Below are 18,000 nucleotides of genomic sequence, written 5' to 3'. Positions count from 1 at the left end.
TGAACAAAGGTAAAATCAAGGGGAAGTGGCAGGCTCTCCTTGTTTCTACTTAAGAAAATAGTCGTCTCCAGAATTGGAGCAGTGAATCCCCAGCCAGTTCTGCCGCAACTCAGCTCTGTGCCTCATTTTCTCTAACTGTAAAGGAAAACCTCACCCACCATAGTGTGGGGCTGCAGGATGACAGGAGTAACTTTGGCAGTAACGGAGGCCTGGGGGCTGAGGGGGCTTTAGGCCGGCCTCAGCAAAACCCACTGGCATCGCTGTCACATCTGAAGGTCATTTCCTGCCTCCAGGGCTGACCAGCTCTGAAGTTGGTGCTTCAGGATCCTGTTCTCTGGGGAAAGAGCTTGGTGAAGCTTCTGCAGGCCTATTGATGTCCTTCTTTCCAGGATCAGAGACTCTTAAACCTTCCTGGGAGAGTGAGGCAACACGCCTCATTGCGCAGCCCTCAGCAAATGCAGCGGCTGCACCAAGTGCTAAAGAAAAGCTCCCATAATAACCATGTGTGATAATAAAAAGATAAAGAGGCAAATAGGTATGTAGGTCAGCTCAAAAATAGCCACCCACCCATTTGGTCTGGGTAACCATTTATGCCAGGTGGGTACAAAGGGTTTTCTTCCTTCCCCTCCCCAGCTGATCATTCCCTGCTCTTTGCAAGTTTGCCTTAAATAAAAGTCCCTTCCAGGCGAGCTGGAGGTGGCTTGGGCGGTTCTGGCCTGCAACCTTACAGGGGCAGGCACTGCTCTCTGCGCTCCCTCCACCAAACAAATCCTGGGGTCAGAGGGCACAAGGGCTTGGCCTCTCTGACGCGGGTTCTTGGGGCTAAGTCAGGGTTTGGGGTGATGACTCACAGACACTCCCCCCCCCCCACCCCCAAGGTTTTGCTTACACCCAGGAGGCCTCCCCTACCCCAACAGAGAACGCTTTGTTAGCGGACCCGGTCGGAGGAGAGTTACAGCCTCAGGGTTGTGAGGGCCTCCTCAGCCTCTCCCTCCCTCCCCTCCTCCTCTACTTCCCCCTCTTTTGCCCTCCACAGAAAGGCGGCGGCCCCTCCGCCCTGCCCCCACCCAGCCGCCCAGCGACCCGAGCGGAGCGCTGAGCTCAGCATCTGCGGCCGGGCAGCTTTCCTCCCAGGCGGTGGGAGGAGTCTCTTTCCTCCCGGGGGGCGGGGCCGGGGCCAGCCCCGCCCTCCTCCCGGTCCCACTCTCATCCGCCACCGGTCCCCCAGACGCACGTTCTCCAAGTCACGTCCCCCGCTTCCCCCGCCCCCCTCTGTAGGGGGTCCGCGGAGACAAGACCCCCTCCACCCCCCTTCAGCTGCTCTGCATCTGTCACCTCCGCGGACGGGCTCCCCTGAGGGCGCACCTCTGCGGGGGGTGGGGAGTGGGAGGAGGGGACAGCAGGAGGGGTCTTCCCTTCCCCCATCCCGGCTGGCCCCACTGCAGACTGCCACTATAGATCTCTGGCAAGTCGGTTCAGTTCTTGTGTGCACCTCTTCCCAGAGCAGAACCTAAAAATCTAGAATTCGTGTTTCTCCGCGTTTGTTTTTTAAGTCCAAAAAGATTCAGCACTGGCTGCTGGATTTCTGTGCCACAGTCTGTCCTTTGCGGGTTACAAAAGGGACACTGGGAAGGGAGAGGCCCCACTTTTGGAGCACCACGTCCCAGACTGGCCTTCCTAGATGAGACCGGAGCTCTGCGGAAGGACATGTGAAGTGGGGGCTGTGGTGACAGCATTACTGTCACTTCTGGGTCTGAGGGTATTTAGCTAAAGGGAAACCCCTTGACTGGCAGTTTGCTTTGCTACTGAGTCAGCACTGCTGGGCCCTGCGGAGGAAGAACCTGATGAGATAAAGCAAGGAGCAACCCAGGAGAGAAAGTTTTTTGGTTAACAACTCCATAGTAACTCCAGGCGTTCACTCTGTCTGTTCTATGCCACCACTCCCCAACATGTACCACCCCACATTTCCAGCCATACTGTTCCCTTTGGCTCACAGCTAAGCCTGTCGGTGGCATGGAATCAGGGAAAGGAGCCTAGAGTCATAGCTCCAACCTGCTGATGACTGTAGGACCTTAGGCAAGTCACTCCACCTATCTGAACCGCAGTTTTCTTTCTTTCTTTTTTTTTTTTTTTTAAGATTTATTTATTTTTATTTATTAGAGAGAGACAGCCAGCAAGAGAGGGAACACAAGCAGGGGGAGTGGGAGAGGAAGAAGCAGGCTCCTAGTGGAGGAGAGAACCTCAGTTTTCTTATCTGTAAAATGACACTGGTGAGCCCCATCTCGCCTACACTACACAAATATTAGTTGTTTTTATTGACAGTGTTATGAAAATTCTAAAGAACATGGAAGTGTTTTTAATATCATAAAGAGCTCCAGAAAGGTCATAGATCTTTGTGAGCAAGTGGCAAAGTTGCCAGGTAGAACCGGCAGGTCCCAATTACCTGCCAGCCAAGGAACTCCAGGAAAAGGCCTAATAGACCCTGGGCAGCTGCCTTCTGCATAGACCTGAATTTCCCAAGCCTTTGGCTACTAAGGCCATGGGAGATAGAAACACCTCTGAGTGAGATTACAGGCTTGGTAGAAGGTGAGGAAGTGGTGCAAACCTGAGAAAAGAATTTTCCTGAAGACTAAGTGAGGCCTAACTGCCAGAACAGGGGGAGATGTTGGGCACCACGTAAGTCTCCTTACCCTCCAGCTCAGTTCCTTGTTCATGAAATGGGCAGGTGGGAAGGCTGGACAAGGTGCTCTTCTGGGGCCTGCTGGCCCTGACATTCAAGGATTTTTTTTTAAAGATTTTTTTACTTATTTGAGAGAGGGAGATAGAGGGTACAGGAGTGGAGGGGAGGGGCAGAGGGAGAGAGAGAAGCAGACTTCCCACTGAGCAGGGTGTCCCACATGGGGCTCCATCCCAGGACCCCAGGATCATGACCTCAGTGGAACAGACATTTAACTGACTGAGCCACCCAGGTGCCCCAACATTCAAGGATTTTAAGGTTCATTCCACGGATAGAAGAATTCTGACAGTGAGAGGGCCAACGCCCCCTCTCTGTTGAGCTCTCGAATCCAGCCCTACTCACCCCAGCCCCTTGGAGTACCCAGAAGCTAGACAGCCCTTCTGGTCTCTTCTCTCTGTAAAAGCAAAATAAGGGAGCTCATTTTGCTGCTCAGACAGGTTATGAGCCTGGATTCAGGCTGTCTCCACTGTGGCAGTGACTGATCACCCTTGTCACCCCCCACCCCAGCCCCAGCTGGATGAACAAACCCACTCTCACCCCTCCCTCCCTTTTGATATATGGCAATTGGAAACCCTCAAAAGGCAAGAACTCTGCAAGGGCCAGACCTGGAACGTCTGTTTCTACCTTCCCGCAGGCCTTTTCCAGATGGTCCGTCCCCCTACAGGCCAGGCCTGGGATTTTTAGAAAAGCAGCTCCATGGAATTCACATGATTTTTCCTTTACTTTAATCCTTGTGGGAGTTGAAGAGGCCTTTGAGATTCTCTAGTTCTGGGTTTTCAAAACTGGGGTATGAAAATCTCAACACTATGTGAAGCCACAGGATAATCACAGTGTGTCTTTTTTTGGGGGGGATTTTTTTGCTTGCTTGTTTGTTTGTTTCGGGGAGGGGAAGGGAGAAATTAAGTCATATAACTGGTGATTTAAAAGTTTGCTACTTGGGGGCGCCTGGCTGGCTCGGTTGACAGTATATGTGACTCTTGATCTTAGGGTCATGGGTTTGAGTCCCACGTTGGAGGTAGAGGTTACTTAAAAAGTAAATAAATAGGAGAGCCTGGGTGGCTCAGTTAAGCACCCAACTCTTGATTTTGGTTCAAGTCAGGATCTCGGGGTTGTGGGGTACCCCCTGCCTTTGCCCTGTTCCCTGAGGAAATGGCTTGTGAAACGTAGGATTCCCAGAAGTGGCTGGCTGTGAGCTACCATGATCCTGTATGGGCCTAGTCTCCACAGCTGCATGCCCCCTCACCTGCCCCCAAACCCCCCCCCCCCCCCCGCCAGAGGCAGGCCCTTTGATAGGCTGGGAAGCCGACCCAAGGACCTACTTTCTGAGAGGTCAGCAGACATCCCAACTAAAACGGAGCCTGAGGGGCGCCTGGCTGGCTCAGTCAGTAGAGCATGTGACCCTTGATCTCTCAGTTGTGGGTTTGAGCCCCACGTTGGGTGTAGAGATTGCTTAAAAAGTAAAATCTTAGAAAATAAATAAAAGGATCACTTAGACAGTTGTTGTACAAAAGGGCCCCATGCAGACCTACCAAATCAAAACGGGGGGGGGGGGGGCAGGGGAGATGGGAATCTATGGTTACAAACTCTTCAGATGATGCTAATTTTCAGTTGGGCTTGAAAGCCATTGGTTGAAATGGCTGGCCTTTCCCTCTGAGCCTCAATTTCCTCATCTGTAGAATGGCACTATATTCATTCTTCAGGATATAAGTAGATAATACCTTTTAAAAACATTTTCTTTGATAGCCTACACAATACAATGTATTGTTAGTATTTCCATTTTACAAGTAGCTTCATTTGCAAAGACTCCCCACTGAGTTTTTCACTCTTCCTTCCAGAGCACGATCAAAATCCTGCCTGCAGCCCCCCCCCGCTGCCAACAGCTTTGCACAATCCTCCTAGTAAACCAGGTGCACTTACAATCTTGCTATTTTGACAAAGTTGTTTGTTGTTTTTCAAGTAAAAAAGCCACAGAAGTCCTGGGAACACTTTTGCTGGCTTCATTGTCCCCACCTCCTACCACACCACTCCACCCTCTCCCCACCGCCCTGACCAGCGGGCTCCGCCTGCCACCTCCACTACCCTCAAGGACATGTTTCCAAAGACCTGCGAAGGTGCCCAAGCAGAGCCTTGCAGGCAAGCTGGCTGGCCTTCAGAGGTTCCCATCTTGAATTCTAGGGTTCCCACCCCCAAGAGCTGGTTTAACTCCCCAAACTCGACTGGGGCGATTTGCCAGACTGAGGCCCTGGGAACCGGTGCGCTGGACAAAAACTGCCTGAACAGGGAGAGGCAGGAGGCCGGGAGTGGGTGCCCGTATATTGACTTTCGGTTGCAGACTGTGGCTGGTCCCACGGGAATAGCAGAGCCCAGGAAGAGGCAGCATCTGCGTGGTCAGAGTCCTGGCCACAGAGACTGGGACACGGGGCCTGGTTACTAGCTCCGGAGAACCGAGTCAGCCAGGACGTGACACTAGGCCACTCCTGCTCAGAGTTCAGCCCGTCTCCCCACCACAGTTGTCTCGATGCCAATTCCATGTTGCACATTGTGTCTATGAGACCAGTACTCCCTAGAGCATACTTCCCCAGAAGATGCATGTAAATGCACAGATTCGAATGGGAAGGGTGCCCTCTGGAGTTGTGCAAAGGAGCAGCCCTGCTCCAACAACGGAATAGAAACTTCTAAAGTATTTTGAGGAGAATGACCGCGTGCTTGGGTCTGCGGTCTCCTTTGGGATGATAAAGATGTTTTGGAATTAAAGGTGGTGGTGGCACAACATTGGGACTGTATTTAATGCCACTGAACTGTTCACCGTAACATTAACTTTATATGTGAATTTTATCTCAAAAAATGTTTTTTAAAGTGTTTTGAGGCACTTGAGGGTAAAGTACTAAGTGCTTTAAAAGATCCCCTCCCCCCCGCCCTGTCAGCCCCGCTGCACAATGTCACCTCTCTCCCCAGCTTCCTAGGGTTGCATGCTTTTTCCAACGGGAGAACTATATTGCCGTAGAAGCCCCACTCCCAGACCTGAGCTGAGGAGGGAGGGAAAGCTTCAGATACATCTAAGGCTCTTGGCAGCACTTGTCAGAAGGGGGATAGAAAGGCAGCATCCACATCTTCCAAAGCCCCCCCCCCCCCCCCGCCCCTGAGGCCCACCTAGATCCTGGGAATCCAGATGTAGGTCTGTAATTCTGGGGAAATTCACCTTCTTGCTTTAGCCTGCCGTCCATTTATTCATTCATCTATTCATCCAAGGAGTATTCACAGAGCCTTTACTATGTGCCGTCCACTGGAAGTTAAGAAGCTTATCGTCCAATGGGACGACTAAAGTGGGAACAGTTATTCACAGAGATATGCACAGACTATATAGGGGACATGAGGAGGGGCACCTACAGGACCGGAGGTCTGGGGTGGACGTGCTGGGGATGGCTTCTTGGTGGCAGAGATGCCACAGCTGGGTCTCCACGGCTGCGGGCAGGAACGCGTTCAGACACATCTGACCTCAGCCAGCTTCGGCCCAAGGAGAAGAGGAGGGAAAGAGAAGCACACCAAACTCAGGGTTCATAGGATCTTTGAGGTTTCCAAAGAGGCCTAGCTCAGAGACTAGGAGACAGAGCTGCCTCCTCCCCAGGAGTTTCCCCCATTTTCGGTGTTCCCTACATTCCCCACCTGTTTCAGTGTGAGAGCAGCGTGTGAGGTGGTAATGAAGTCTTTCCAGCCCCAGCCAGGTGGGAGGGATCCCATCCTTCACCTCACATGATGAACCAATGCCCTTCACCCTGACTCCACAGAGGGGCTAACAGTTAAGAAATCCCTTGTCTAGGTCCAAAGGTTCTCCTGGCAGACAATGGTGTGGGGCTTTGCCCGCTCCTTCCAGGAGGAAAAGTGTAAGCGCAGAAAGCCATTTGGAGTCTCCCTAGCCAGACCTCAGCCAGGCCTCCTAGCAGGTGATCATTTACCCTTATCCTGTAGCCCATTCCCTCCTACTCTGGGAAAAACCTCCAGGGTTAAGACTGCTGGTCCTTTTTTCATCACTTTCTAAAAACACAATGAGACAACATTAATGGATTTCTCTGAAAAGAAACAAAATTACTCAGTGCTCATTAACACAGTCCTTCCCATTTAGGAAAAACTGTTTTATTAACAGAATGAGACAGTGAATAAAAAAAGGTGTTAACACACTACTCATGATGGTGTTTACTGAAAATGAATGATTCCTAATGAACTGACCTCTCCAAACTGGCTCTGGATTCTTTCGCTTATGAATATCCACTTTTTCAAAAACATCTATTTCTTAGTGTCCCACATTTTTTTTTCTGAAACATTTCCTTTTTAAATTTCTGCCAGAGAGAGAGAGAGAGAGGAAAAAAGAAAAACACCCAAAATCTATTTTCTTCTGTCTCAAGTGTCCCCAGCCCAGTCTGCCTGGTGGGAAAGGCAAATGGTACTCTGAGGGATTCATACTCTGATCTTCTTTTTGTCTGGGTGACAAAAAGATACATCCATAGGGATCACTCCACAACAGTAAAGGGTGATTTCAAAAGAACATCATCTACCACCAGGCCCCCAAGCACTTCCCCTAAGCGCCCTGACCCTGGGGTCTTTAAGGCTCTCAGCAAGTGATCAGAGGTCCGAGGGCAGGAAGAAAAGGACAGTGTTCAGGCCTTCAGCACCCTAGCGGCTAAGAGACTATTATTCTATTGTGCAGCAGTCTTAACACTATCTTCTAATCTGATTCCCCTAATTTATTTTTTATCCATAAATTTGTCTCCAGAGGCGGTTCTTCCATCTGGAAAATGGGGATGGGGTGCAGGGCTTGAATTCCGGTCCTTTCCAGCTCAGGTCTTGGTTTGCCCGAAAGGCCCACGGCTCAGCCTTTTTTTTTTTTTTTAATTGGGTGGGGGTGGGGATGGCAGGGGCCCGACCTCCAGCAAGTGTCGTCTGTCACTCGCAAGCCCGCCCCCGAGGCGAGGCCTGCCGGTCAGATCTGGTTAGGCTGTGGGAGTGGGAGCGTCTGATGTAAAATTGGTTTCCTCTTCCATCGGGATCCCGGTGTCCCAGATTGATAAGCCTTTAAAGACATAAAGGTCGAGTCCATCCGAACCTCCTCCCACCCTCAGCAATCATGATTCGTGTCCGAGCACCACCGTCAGGCCAGATTTCCTGTGGCCCCGCCTGAATGACGAAACAGGGGATGGCCATTGCACTCCTGGTTTTTTCCGGAGATCTAGGTCCTTGGTCCTGATGCAACTCTCCGGGTCTTTTACACAAAGCGCATGGAAGGGAGGGGCGCTAGGACCCGGCAGACGCCCGGGGACTCTCCGGCACAGCGGGCGGGGGGGACACTACCGCACAGCGGTCGGTTTGGTCGGACTCGCTGAGGGTCCGTGTGTCCTTCTGGTATGGGTCCCCGTTCTCAGCCCCCAAGTCCAGGCGCTAGGAACCATAGCCCAACAACACTTTTCTAGCCACCCTCCCCAACTCCTCTCCTTGGAAGCAGTTGGGGGTGGGAGCGGACACGATTTGGGACGGGGATCATGCGGGGCACGGACCTACCCCATTAACCCATCCCCTGAGGCTGTAGAGTTATCGGGCGGGTGGGGCTGCAAGGAAGACAGAGCTCGGTGTCCCGAGCTGCCCAGTCTGGACCCCACCCCCATATTCCGACCCTTTGCAAGGCCGGGTTAGCGTGGGGTACGTGCGCTAGGCACGAGGGTTTGCCGGGTTAACGTCTGCTCCCCGCGCCGCCGTCCCACAGGCATCCATCCGAGCGCCTACTTGTGCCTGTAGTCGCAGGCTCCCAGACGCTGGGGGCAACCGTTTTCCCGGCCCGCCACCCCCTCAAGTGCCCCTGGCTTTCCCCCCGCGCGGTCACGGCTACCCCCTCCCCCAGCAACAGGACCCTATAATAAACAAGTCTTTCCTTGATCCTCCCCTGCCGCGAGCGCCCTCGGGGACCTTGGCAGCTGCAGCCGCCGCGGATCCCTTCCAGAAAGGGGGCGTGGCCGCCGCTCTGGGTTCGGCTGGGAGCGTTCCGGGGCTCAACGGGGGCGGGGCCAGACCTCTGTCACCAGGCAGGAGAGAACGTTGCGAACGTGCGCCCCGAGCCCATTGGCTTAGGGGAGCCACACTCCCGGATCTGGATTGGGCCGCGGCGCCGAGGGGGCGTGGTCTCTCCGCGCTAGTCCTTATAGGCCTCTCTGCGCTGGTGCTAGAGACCGCGGCAGGCTAAGGGGGAGGTGCGGGTGGGTAGAAGGGACAGGTCTGGGCAGCGCTCGGGGGTTGGTACCAGTTCGAGCACTAATTCAAGCGGCGGTACGCACTTGCCCTAGCAGTTCTCGCTGACGGAGCTAGCTGGTAAGTGTCCCTTCTGTGTGTGCTGATCCCTGCGTGGGAAGGCCTCAGTCCTGCGGGTCCCCAGCTCTCTCAGTCTGGTCCAGCCCCCAGACTGACGCCGGGTCCGTGCCCCTCCTGTCTTACAGCATTTTCTGCGGTCCCGCATCCAGAGCTCATCTGCAAACGTCCTGGCGTCCGTCCTCATCATGCCTAGCCTTTGGGATCGCTTCTCGTCGTCGTCGTCCTCTTCGTCGTCGTCCTTGTCCCGAAATCCCACCCCAGATCAGCCGCCGCGCTCAGCCTGGGGGTCGGCGGCCCGAGAAGAGGGGCTTGGCCGCTGCGCGAGCCTGGAGAGCTCGGACTGCGAGTCCCTGGACAGCAGCAACAGTGGCTTTGGGCCGGAGGAAGGTAAGCCGTGGGCGGAGACTGGACTCGACTCGAGGGGCCGGGGAGGTGAGAAAGCGCCGCTCTGGAAGGAGTCAGCGCAGCCTCGGCTTCATATCCCATCGGAACCCCGATTGCGGATGGGGCGGCGGGATGGAGGAACGGGGATTGGAGTATAGGGTACGAATGTGGGGCAGAAACCGAGGCACGGAGTGGGAAGGAGTGTGTTGGTTTCTTAACGAAATAGCACCTCCCCCTTTCGGAGCTGCTCTTAAATCCCTCTCCTGTGTGTTCTCCCTACTAGACTCGGCATACCTGGACGGGGTGTCCCTGCCCGACTTCGAGCTGCTCAGTGACCCTGAGGATGAGCACTTGTGTGCCAGCCTGATGCAGCTGCTGCAGGAGAGCCTGTCCCAGGCGCGGCTGGGCTCGCGGCGCCCAGCGCGCCTGCTGATGCCTGGCCAGCTGGTGAGCCAGGTGGGCAAGGAACTACTGCGCCTGGCCTACAGCGAGCCGTGCGGCCTGCGGGGGGCGCTGCTGGACGTCTGCGTAGAGCAAGGCAAGAGCTGCCACAGCGTCGGCCAGCTGGCCCTCGACCCCAGCCTGGTGCCCACCTTCCAGCTGACCCTCGTGCTGCGCCTGGACTCACGCCTCTGGCCTAAGATCCAGGGCCTGTTCAGCTCCGCCAACTCCACCTTCGTGCCCGGCTTCAGCCAGTCCCTGACGCTGAGCACCGGCTTCCGAGTCATCAAGAAAAAGCTGTACAGCTCGGAGCAACTGCTCATAGAGGAGTGTTGAACTTGGGCCGGGGGGGCCGACCTGCCCCCATGGCAGAGACAACTGAACTTTTGAGGTGGACTTTGGCAGGCAGGAGCCGAGGGACTGAGGCCTGTCGTTAGAAAACTGACAACAGCCACCTGTGGGGAGGAAGGTTGAGGTGGTGGGGAACATTGTGTTTCCATGGAAGCTCTGAGGTGTGCAGGTGGCCCCCGGCGGGGGTATATGCCCCTCAGTACTGTAGCATGAAACAAAGGCTTAGGGGCCAACCGGGCTTCCGGCTGGAGGTGTATGTAGCATGTACCTTATTATTTTTATTGTGAACTGACAGTTACGACAACAGTGGTGTGACAGCCAGGTGAGCAGCTGGGCTGCGCTGGCCTCTGCAAGGGGTGTGTGCTCCTGGTAGCGGCCCTGGTGGGAGGGGGGGAGGTCAAGGTGGTTTGTGTATCTCACGGTCTGAAGGGGCCAAATGTGTTCTTTGTTTTTGTAGCTTTTGTTTTTTTGATCAGAGCTTCACTACTGACCTGTCCTAGGCAGCTATCTTACAGACGCATGAATGTAAGGAGGAAGGGGTGATGTGGGGGTCACTTGGGGATCTTTGACACCTGAAGAATAACTACACCTAGGAGCTGCGTTTGCCCATCCCCCGGTATGTGCTGAGGAGTGGAGCTGTGAGGGGATGGGGTGGGATTGGGGTGGGGGCTGGAACCCCTCCCCCCGAGGAGTGCCATCTGGGTCTTCCATCTAGAACTGTTTACATGAAGATACTTGCTGTTCATGAATACACTTGATGTTCAAGTATTAAGACCTATGCAATATTTTTTACTTTTCTAATAAAAAAAATGTTTGTTAAAATGGTTGAGTCTCATCGGTGCTGTGAAATAAAAGGAGAGGGAGGGGGGCCTGTAAAAGGCAAGTTTCAGCAGACTCCAGTCCACTTGTGTGTTTCTCTGTCCTTTTCCGGGGCTGCCTGCCAGCCTGGTAACGGAGGTGTGTGAATTGTGTGCCAGCTGTGCCAAGAACCCTGGCTGCCTTGGTCCTGTGCGGGCTGATGCTCCCAGGGGAAAGTGCTGGAAAGCCCTGGAAGTCGAGGAGAGAGTCAGACCTCCCACTGAGCCAGAGTCTCAGTAGGGAGAGTTCACCTGGTTGCCCTGGGTTAGAAGGCCCAGGTACCGGGCTCAAGGCACTTAAAGGAACTGGAAGGACTCTAAGGAACATTTTTCTTTTGTGAAAAAGTCACAGTTCCATTTGTTAACACAGTCATGAAAATTACAAAATTGATCTCTGAATGTAAAAGGCTAGGCTGCAGGAGTACCAAGAAATGGAGCCAGCCTCTTAACTAGACAAGGAACCTAGGGCTCCAAGGGGCATGACCTGCTACTGGGAGGTGTGGCCCTGGCAGGTGCAGAATGAAACACACACACACACACACACACACACACACACACACACGAAGGGGAAGCAGGGAAGGAGTAGTGATGAGGGCTTCTGAGCAAGGGGACTGCAGTCCACATGAATTCCTTGGGTGACTTGGACTCATTGTGCTCTCTGGCCCCTAATTTCCTTATCAGTGAAGTTGGGGTTGGGCCAGATGAAGGCCAAGGCCCTTCCACTTCTCCCTCCCTGTGCCAGTCGAGGCGGGGGTTGGCAGACCTCTCACTCTGGCCTTTGGAGGGCTGTTATCTCCCTTGTTTCTCTTCCTGGTCCCAGGCCGGCCTTGTTTGCCCAATGTTAAAACAGTAGTTCTCCCAGTGGAGCGTGTGCGGCCCAGGTTAAAACACAGATCTCTGGGCACAGATCCTCCTGGGGCCCTCATTGCATTTTCATCAGTGATTCTGACACAGAGTCCTAAACTTCGATGGTTTAGAAGACTCGCATTTCTTTGGTAGAGCTGAGTGACTTGTTCCCCAAAATGAATGCACTTGGGTTAGAACTAGATCTGAAAATGCTGATAACAAATGAGAAGTTGCCCAGAGTAGTTTTAGGGGAGCCCTCATCTTCATTTTCTTAGCACATCCTCCTAATAGCCACCTTGTGAGGGCTGGGTGGGACGTGGGTTAGTAATGTTTCACAGACCAGTAAACACAGGCCCCAGCCCTTGAATGACCATCTTCTGACTGTGCCTGACCTTGTCCACTTTCAGCCCCTCAGGGTGAGAGCTGGGAGCGAAGGGCACTCAGCTTCTGGGTAGTGTCTGGGCATCCTTCCCTGGGAATTAAGATCAGCTCCAATGTTCAAAGCTGTATGTCCCTTGCCCCGAAAGAGGAGCAAGGAAAACAAAACTATGTCTGGGGCCAAGACAGTCTTGTTGGTATTTAGAGGCAAGAACTGGGTGCAATGGTAAGCATTAACTCCTCTCCAAAACCAGGAGGCAGTGAGCACACTCAGCTCCTTTTCTTAGATGGTCAGCCTGAGGCCAGAGGAAAGCCTGGACTCCCAGAAAGGACCGCTGAGTCACCATCTCCTGCAAGCACACTGGCTTTCCTCATCACAAAGCTTGAAAATGCCCCTCCAGCTGGACAGAAGGACCCTCAGGGGGGAGCTGGCAGGCCTCTTAAGATGCAGCAGGGAGATTTGTCCCAGGTTTTGGGCTCTGGAAGAGAAGACGGGAAAGGCTCCTTTGTTGCTAAAACTGAAAGCTAATAAAGCTTATAGACTTACAAATAAAATCCAACTTTGGAAAATGCTTCCAGAAATTGTTCTGTTTGGCTTACAAAGTTTGTACTGATTACCTCTTTTATTTCTATTTCCCAACTCATCAGGATACTACTCTAGCACCTACAATAGCTCCCTATTGTCAGATTCCACTGTCTGCCTTTCAAGACCTTTGATAGTGGGCCCTACTTGCCCTATCCAGGCTGACGGACCACCACACCCCCTACAACGCCCCTTCTTTAGGTACAGGTCAATATGGCCTACCCCCCTCTCTCATCCCAGATATTGCTCTTTCCAGTGTCCTTTACCAGGGATGTCATCCCTCTGACCTGTCTGTAAACGCTTCCCTTCCTTTAAGACCCAGAGTGAGTTGTAGCCCTTTTATGACTCCTCCCCGCCTCCTCCTGCCTCATCCTTCACAATCACAGCATTGAAAACTCAGCACTTGTTCCAGACCCTCCAGTTCAGTGGGACAGCCCCGGGTTCCCCTCAGGCCCTGGCTGCCTGATTGCTTGATCATGCCCCTCTCCTTTCGCTGAAACCACACAAGATTCCCCCACCAGCCTCAGACTCTCAGGCTAAGGAGAGAGGAGGGCAGCGTAGAAACACTTCCTTGCTTTATTACGTCTGCCGCCCAGTTTAGAGGAATATTAAAGACTAAGGTCCTGGGAGGGAAGTGGTGTCCTTAGTGGTTACGGCCCCCACGATGTGAAATCTGGGTTTGAACCTGGACTCAGACCTTTGTTAGCCAATGACCTTGAGCAGGTTACTTTGAGTTACCTCATCTGTAAAATGGGGATAATAGTGTAGAGACATGTATATAAAGTCGTAACTGGGTCCACCATGGGCAGAGGAAGCCAGTGGTTGGGCAAGAGATGGGGGCCCGAGCTGCGGCAGACAGGGCTGGCTGCAGTGGGCACCCTGCAGTAGGGATCAGCTTTGACCTCCTTCTTCGCTGGTCCTGCTTTCTTCTAACATCTTTTCAAAAGACATCTTAACAAGAGTCATGTCAACAGGCAACCTTAATACAATCTTGTAAAAAACATCATTTGGGGAGCATCTGGCTGGCTCAGTTAGTAGAGCATGTGACTCTTGATCTTGGGGTTGTGAGTTCGAGCCCCAAATTAGGTGTAGAGATTACTTAAAAATAAAATCTTGGGGCATCTGGGTGGCTCAGTTGTTTAAGCGTCTGACTCCTGATTTTGGTTCAGGTCATGAGATGGAGCCCCACATCAGGCTCCACACTGGGCCTTGAGCCTGCTTTAGATTCTCTCTCTACCTCCCTCTGCCCCTCCCCCCACTCATGTGCACTCTCTCTCTCTGTCAAAAAAAATTAAATCTTAAAACAAACAAACAAACAAAACCATCATTTGGGGGTAATGTGCTTAGACAACTGCACTTCTAAGCTGTATACTTCTAAGCCGGGCACATATTACACACCCTGTATTAGGTTCCTTCACTTCCACCTCATGGTTCAGAAGGAAATGCAAAGGCCCAGAGTGGCTCAGTGAGCAAGGCCGCAGGGCTCAGATGGGAAGTGTGGTCTTCTACCTCCCGGGCCTTCCACTCATTCCCCTGAGCCCTCCCTGGCTCCCAGCTGGAGGGTGTCTGGGTCAGCCACATCTGCTTGGGCTGCTGGAGGGGGCCACGTACTGCTGGGGCAGCCCAGCTGAAGGCTGAGGAAACAGGAGGCCCAGAAACCAGGCCCAATTAATAGATTGTTACAGGACTCTGTAATTATCCTGAAAGGGGGGCTCTTTATGAACAAATCACAAATTAGAAAGCAGTCTATTAAACTCAGACACGTCCATGCAAGGAATCTCCATGTTGATCTCACGCATGGGCAGTGCACAGAAACTTCTGTGGCTGTGAGGTCCTGACGGCTCTGAAGGCAGACAGTGAGGGCTCGTCATCCGATTACTGCATTCGTTCATTCCAACTGTATATAACTAGGTGGCTCTGTGGGGCTGCAAGAGAAAGTCAAAATAAGTGGGAACCCCTAAGAAGCAGACATCGCTCTCACTCTCTCTCTAGTGATAGAAAAGATGGTCTGCAAGTTGGACTTCATAAACATTAAAAACATTTGTGCTTCAAAGGACGCAATCAAGTAAAAAGACAACACTGGGAGAAAATATTTTGCAAATCATATATATGATAAGTGATTTGCATCGAGAATATACAAAGAACTCTTTTTTTTAAGAGGGAGAGAGAGAATCTTAAGAAGGCTCCACACCCAGCATGGATCCCCACGTGGGGCTCGAACTCACAACCCTGAGATCATGACCTGAGCCGAAATCAAGAGTCAGACGGTTAACCAGCTGAGCCACCCAGGTGCTCCTATAAAGAACTCTCGCAACTCAATTAAAAAACAAGCAAAGAACCTGAATGACATTTCTCCAAAGAAGACGTCCAAATGACCTATAAGCTATTCATGCAAAGGTGCTTAACGTGCTCATTTGGAAATGTAAATGAGCTCTACAGTGAGCTGCTGCTTCACACCACAGAACGGCTATCGTTAAAGAGATGGAAAGGAACGGGTAGTGGCAAGGATGTGGAGAGAAGGGAACCCTCATACGTTGCTGCAGGGATTGTAAAATGGCGCAGCCACTGGCAAAACACCGCGGCGGCTCCTCCTGACGTTAGACGTATGGCTACCGTAGGACCCGACGATTCCACTTCCCGGTGTATCCTCCAGAGAGATGAAAACACGTCCACGCAAAAACGTCTGTGTGAATGTTCATAACAGCATTATTCATCAAATCAAAGTGGAAACAACCCAAATGTCCATCCACAGATGAATGGATAAACAAGACGTGGTCTCTCCATGCAATGGAATATTGATCATTAGTAGAAAGAAATGAAGGATGATATATGTCACAACTTGGATAAGCCTCAGGAACATGACGCTAAGTGAGACAAGTCACAACCGACCACGTGTTACACAATCCCATTTATACAAAATGTCCGGAACAGGCAAATCATTGAGATAAAAGTAGATTCGTGGTTGATTGGGACGGGTGACTGCTCATAGGGAGTTTCTTTTGGGGGTGATGAAAATATTATAAAATTGATTGTGGTGACAGTTGCATTACTCTGTGAATATACGAAAAACCATTGCATTCTACACTTTTATCAGGTGAAATTTAGAGCATGTAAATTATAGCAATAGAGTTGTTTTTTTAGCACACATTTTTCAAAATACTAGAATTGAACACCAAAAAAAGGGTGCATATTTTACTGCATGCAAATCATACCTGAATTAAAAATTTTTTCTAACACACACTAAAAAGTATATAAAATGAGGGGCGCCTGGGTGGCTCAGATGGTTAAGCATCTGCCTTCGGCTCAGGTCATGGTCTCCAGGTCCCGGGATCGAGTTCCACGTGGGGCTCCCGACTCAGCAGGGAGTCTGCTTCTCCCTCTCCCTCTGCCTTTCCCCCTGCTCATGCATGCTCTCTCTCTCTGTGTCTCTCTGTGTCAAATGAATAAATAGAATCTTTTTTAAAAAGTATATAAAATGAGCTCTAGAAGTTTTAAAACATAATTATGGCTCCATAATTATGAGTCCATTTAGTGTAAATATGGTACACTTACACTAAGAAAAAGAAAGCATAGAGAAGCTATGAGTATTTTGGTTCAGATTTTATTTTTTGTCTGTCTCTGGTAGTAGAACATTAACCCACGTTTTTTGTGTGCCGAAAACAGTGCCTGGCTCATTGAAAGTGCTCTGTGAACACGTGTGCAAGAGAGGAAAGATGGAAAGGAACACAACATCTCAAATCTGCCATCTCCTGAGAGGCCCACTAGGGCTAATCCCCAACACTTCTTTTTTAAAATTGTGGTAAAATACACATAACATAAAATTTGCCATTTGAACCATTTTTTAAAAATTTTAAGTACGATCTACCCCCCCCCCCAACGTGGGGCTCAAACTCACGACCCCAAGATCAAGAGTTGCATGCTCTACCGACTGAGCCAGCCAGGCGTCCCCCATTTGAACCATTTTTAAGTGTATAGTTTGGTAGTGTTAAAAATATATTCCCATTGTCATGCAACTGTTCTCCAGAAGTCTTTTAACTTGCATAACTGAAATTTTATACCCGCTAAATAACAGTACCACGTGTCTCCCTTCTAGTCCCTGGGAGTCACCATTCAACCTTGCGTCTCTATGAATTTGACTTCTCTTGATACGTCATATAAGTGGAATCACAGTATTTGTCTTATTTAGGACCTGGCTTACTTCACTTAACACAATGTCTTTAAGGTTCATTCATGTTGTAGCAAGTTTCCTAGAGCCCACATTTTCTTCCTCTTGAAGGCCGAATACTATCCCATCGTCCGTCCGTACCACACTTGCTTAGCCTTTCATCCGCTGACGGACACTTGGGTTGCTTCTACCTTTTAGCTACTGTCAATCATGCTGCTATGAAGATGGGTGTACAAATATCTCTTTGAGCCCCTGCTTTCACTTCTTTGGGGTATATACCTAGAAGTGGAACTGCTGGATCAGGTGGTCACTCTATTTTTAATTGTTGAGGAATCGCCATGCTGTTTTCAGCCTTGGCCGCACCATGTCACATTCCCACCAACAGTACCCAACACCTCCCAGCGCTCGTATGCCTCTCCACATCCCAGTCCAAACCCCAGTGACCCCCACAGTCGAGTCCCACTGCGCCCAGGCCTCCAAGGTGATAAGCGGCAAAGGGCCGGAGGAGGGCTAGGAATCTGCGGTTATTCCGTATGTTCTAGCAAGTGGGAGGAGGGAGGGATGAGACTTCCTGGGGACTTGAGGGTGGCCTTCTTCATTCTCTCACCTAGGCTCTTCTGCCACACCTCAGATTCCTGTCAGAGCCCCTTTGGGGGTAGTCTGGGGACCAGGGACAGAGTAGTGGAGCTGTTTTGGGTTGGCACATTCTCAGGGGACAGGAGAGGAGCATGGGCCCCTCAGGGGAGAAGGGCTGAGATTGGGGCACCTGTCCCAATGGCCCCCAACCCATTATGAAACTCCAAAAATTGTAGTTGACTTTTGCTATCACTGGTTAACTGAATATATGACAAACCTGTGACTTCACTAACACTGTTAAGTGAATTTGTATCTTTTTCACCAAAAATTG

The 18,000-nt window shown here is 51.5% G+C and overlaps 1 protein-coding gene across 1 annotated transcript; it reads left to right on the top strand.

Moving 5' to 3' along the window:
- Positions 1-6,837: 6,837 nt before the first annotated feature.
- On the top strand, positions 6,838-11,086 carry DDIT4 (DNA damage inducible transcript 4). Its single transcript, XM_026504426.4, has 3 exons — positions 6,838-9,088; positions 9,214-9,475; positions 9,756-11,086. The coding sequence occupies exons 2-3, from the start codon at positions 9,274-9,276 to the stop codon at positions 10,247-10,249; spliced, it is 696 nt and encodes a 231-aa protein (XP_026360211.1). The 5' UTR covers positions 6,838-9,088; positions 9,214-9,273; the 3' UTR covers positions 10,250-11,086.
- Positions 11,087-18,000: the final 6,914 nt, after the last annotated feature.

This window comes from Ursus arctos, unplaced genomic scaffold, assembly GCF_023065955.2.
Source record: "Ursus arctos isolate Adak ecotype North America unplaced genomic scaffold, UrsArc2.0 scaffold_7, whole genome shotgun sequence".
NCBI classification, from domain to species: Eukaryota; Metazoa; Chordata; class Mammalia; order Carnivora; family Ursidae; genus Ursus; species Ursus arctos.
Note: the sequence above shows the minus strand (reverse complement) of the source record. Positions and strands in the feature narration are given on the sequence as shown.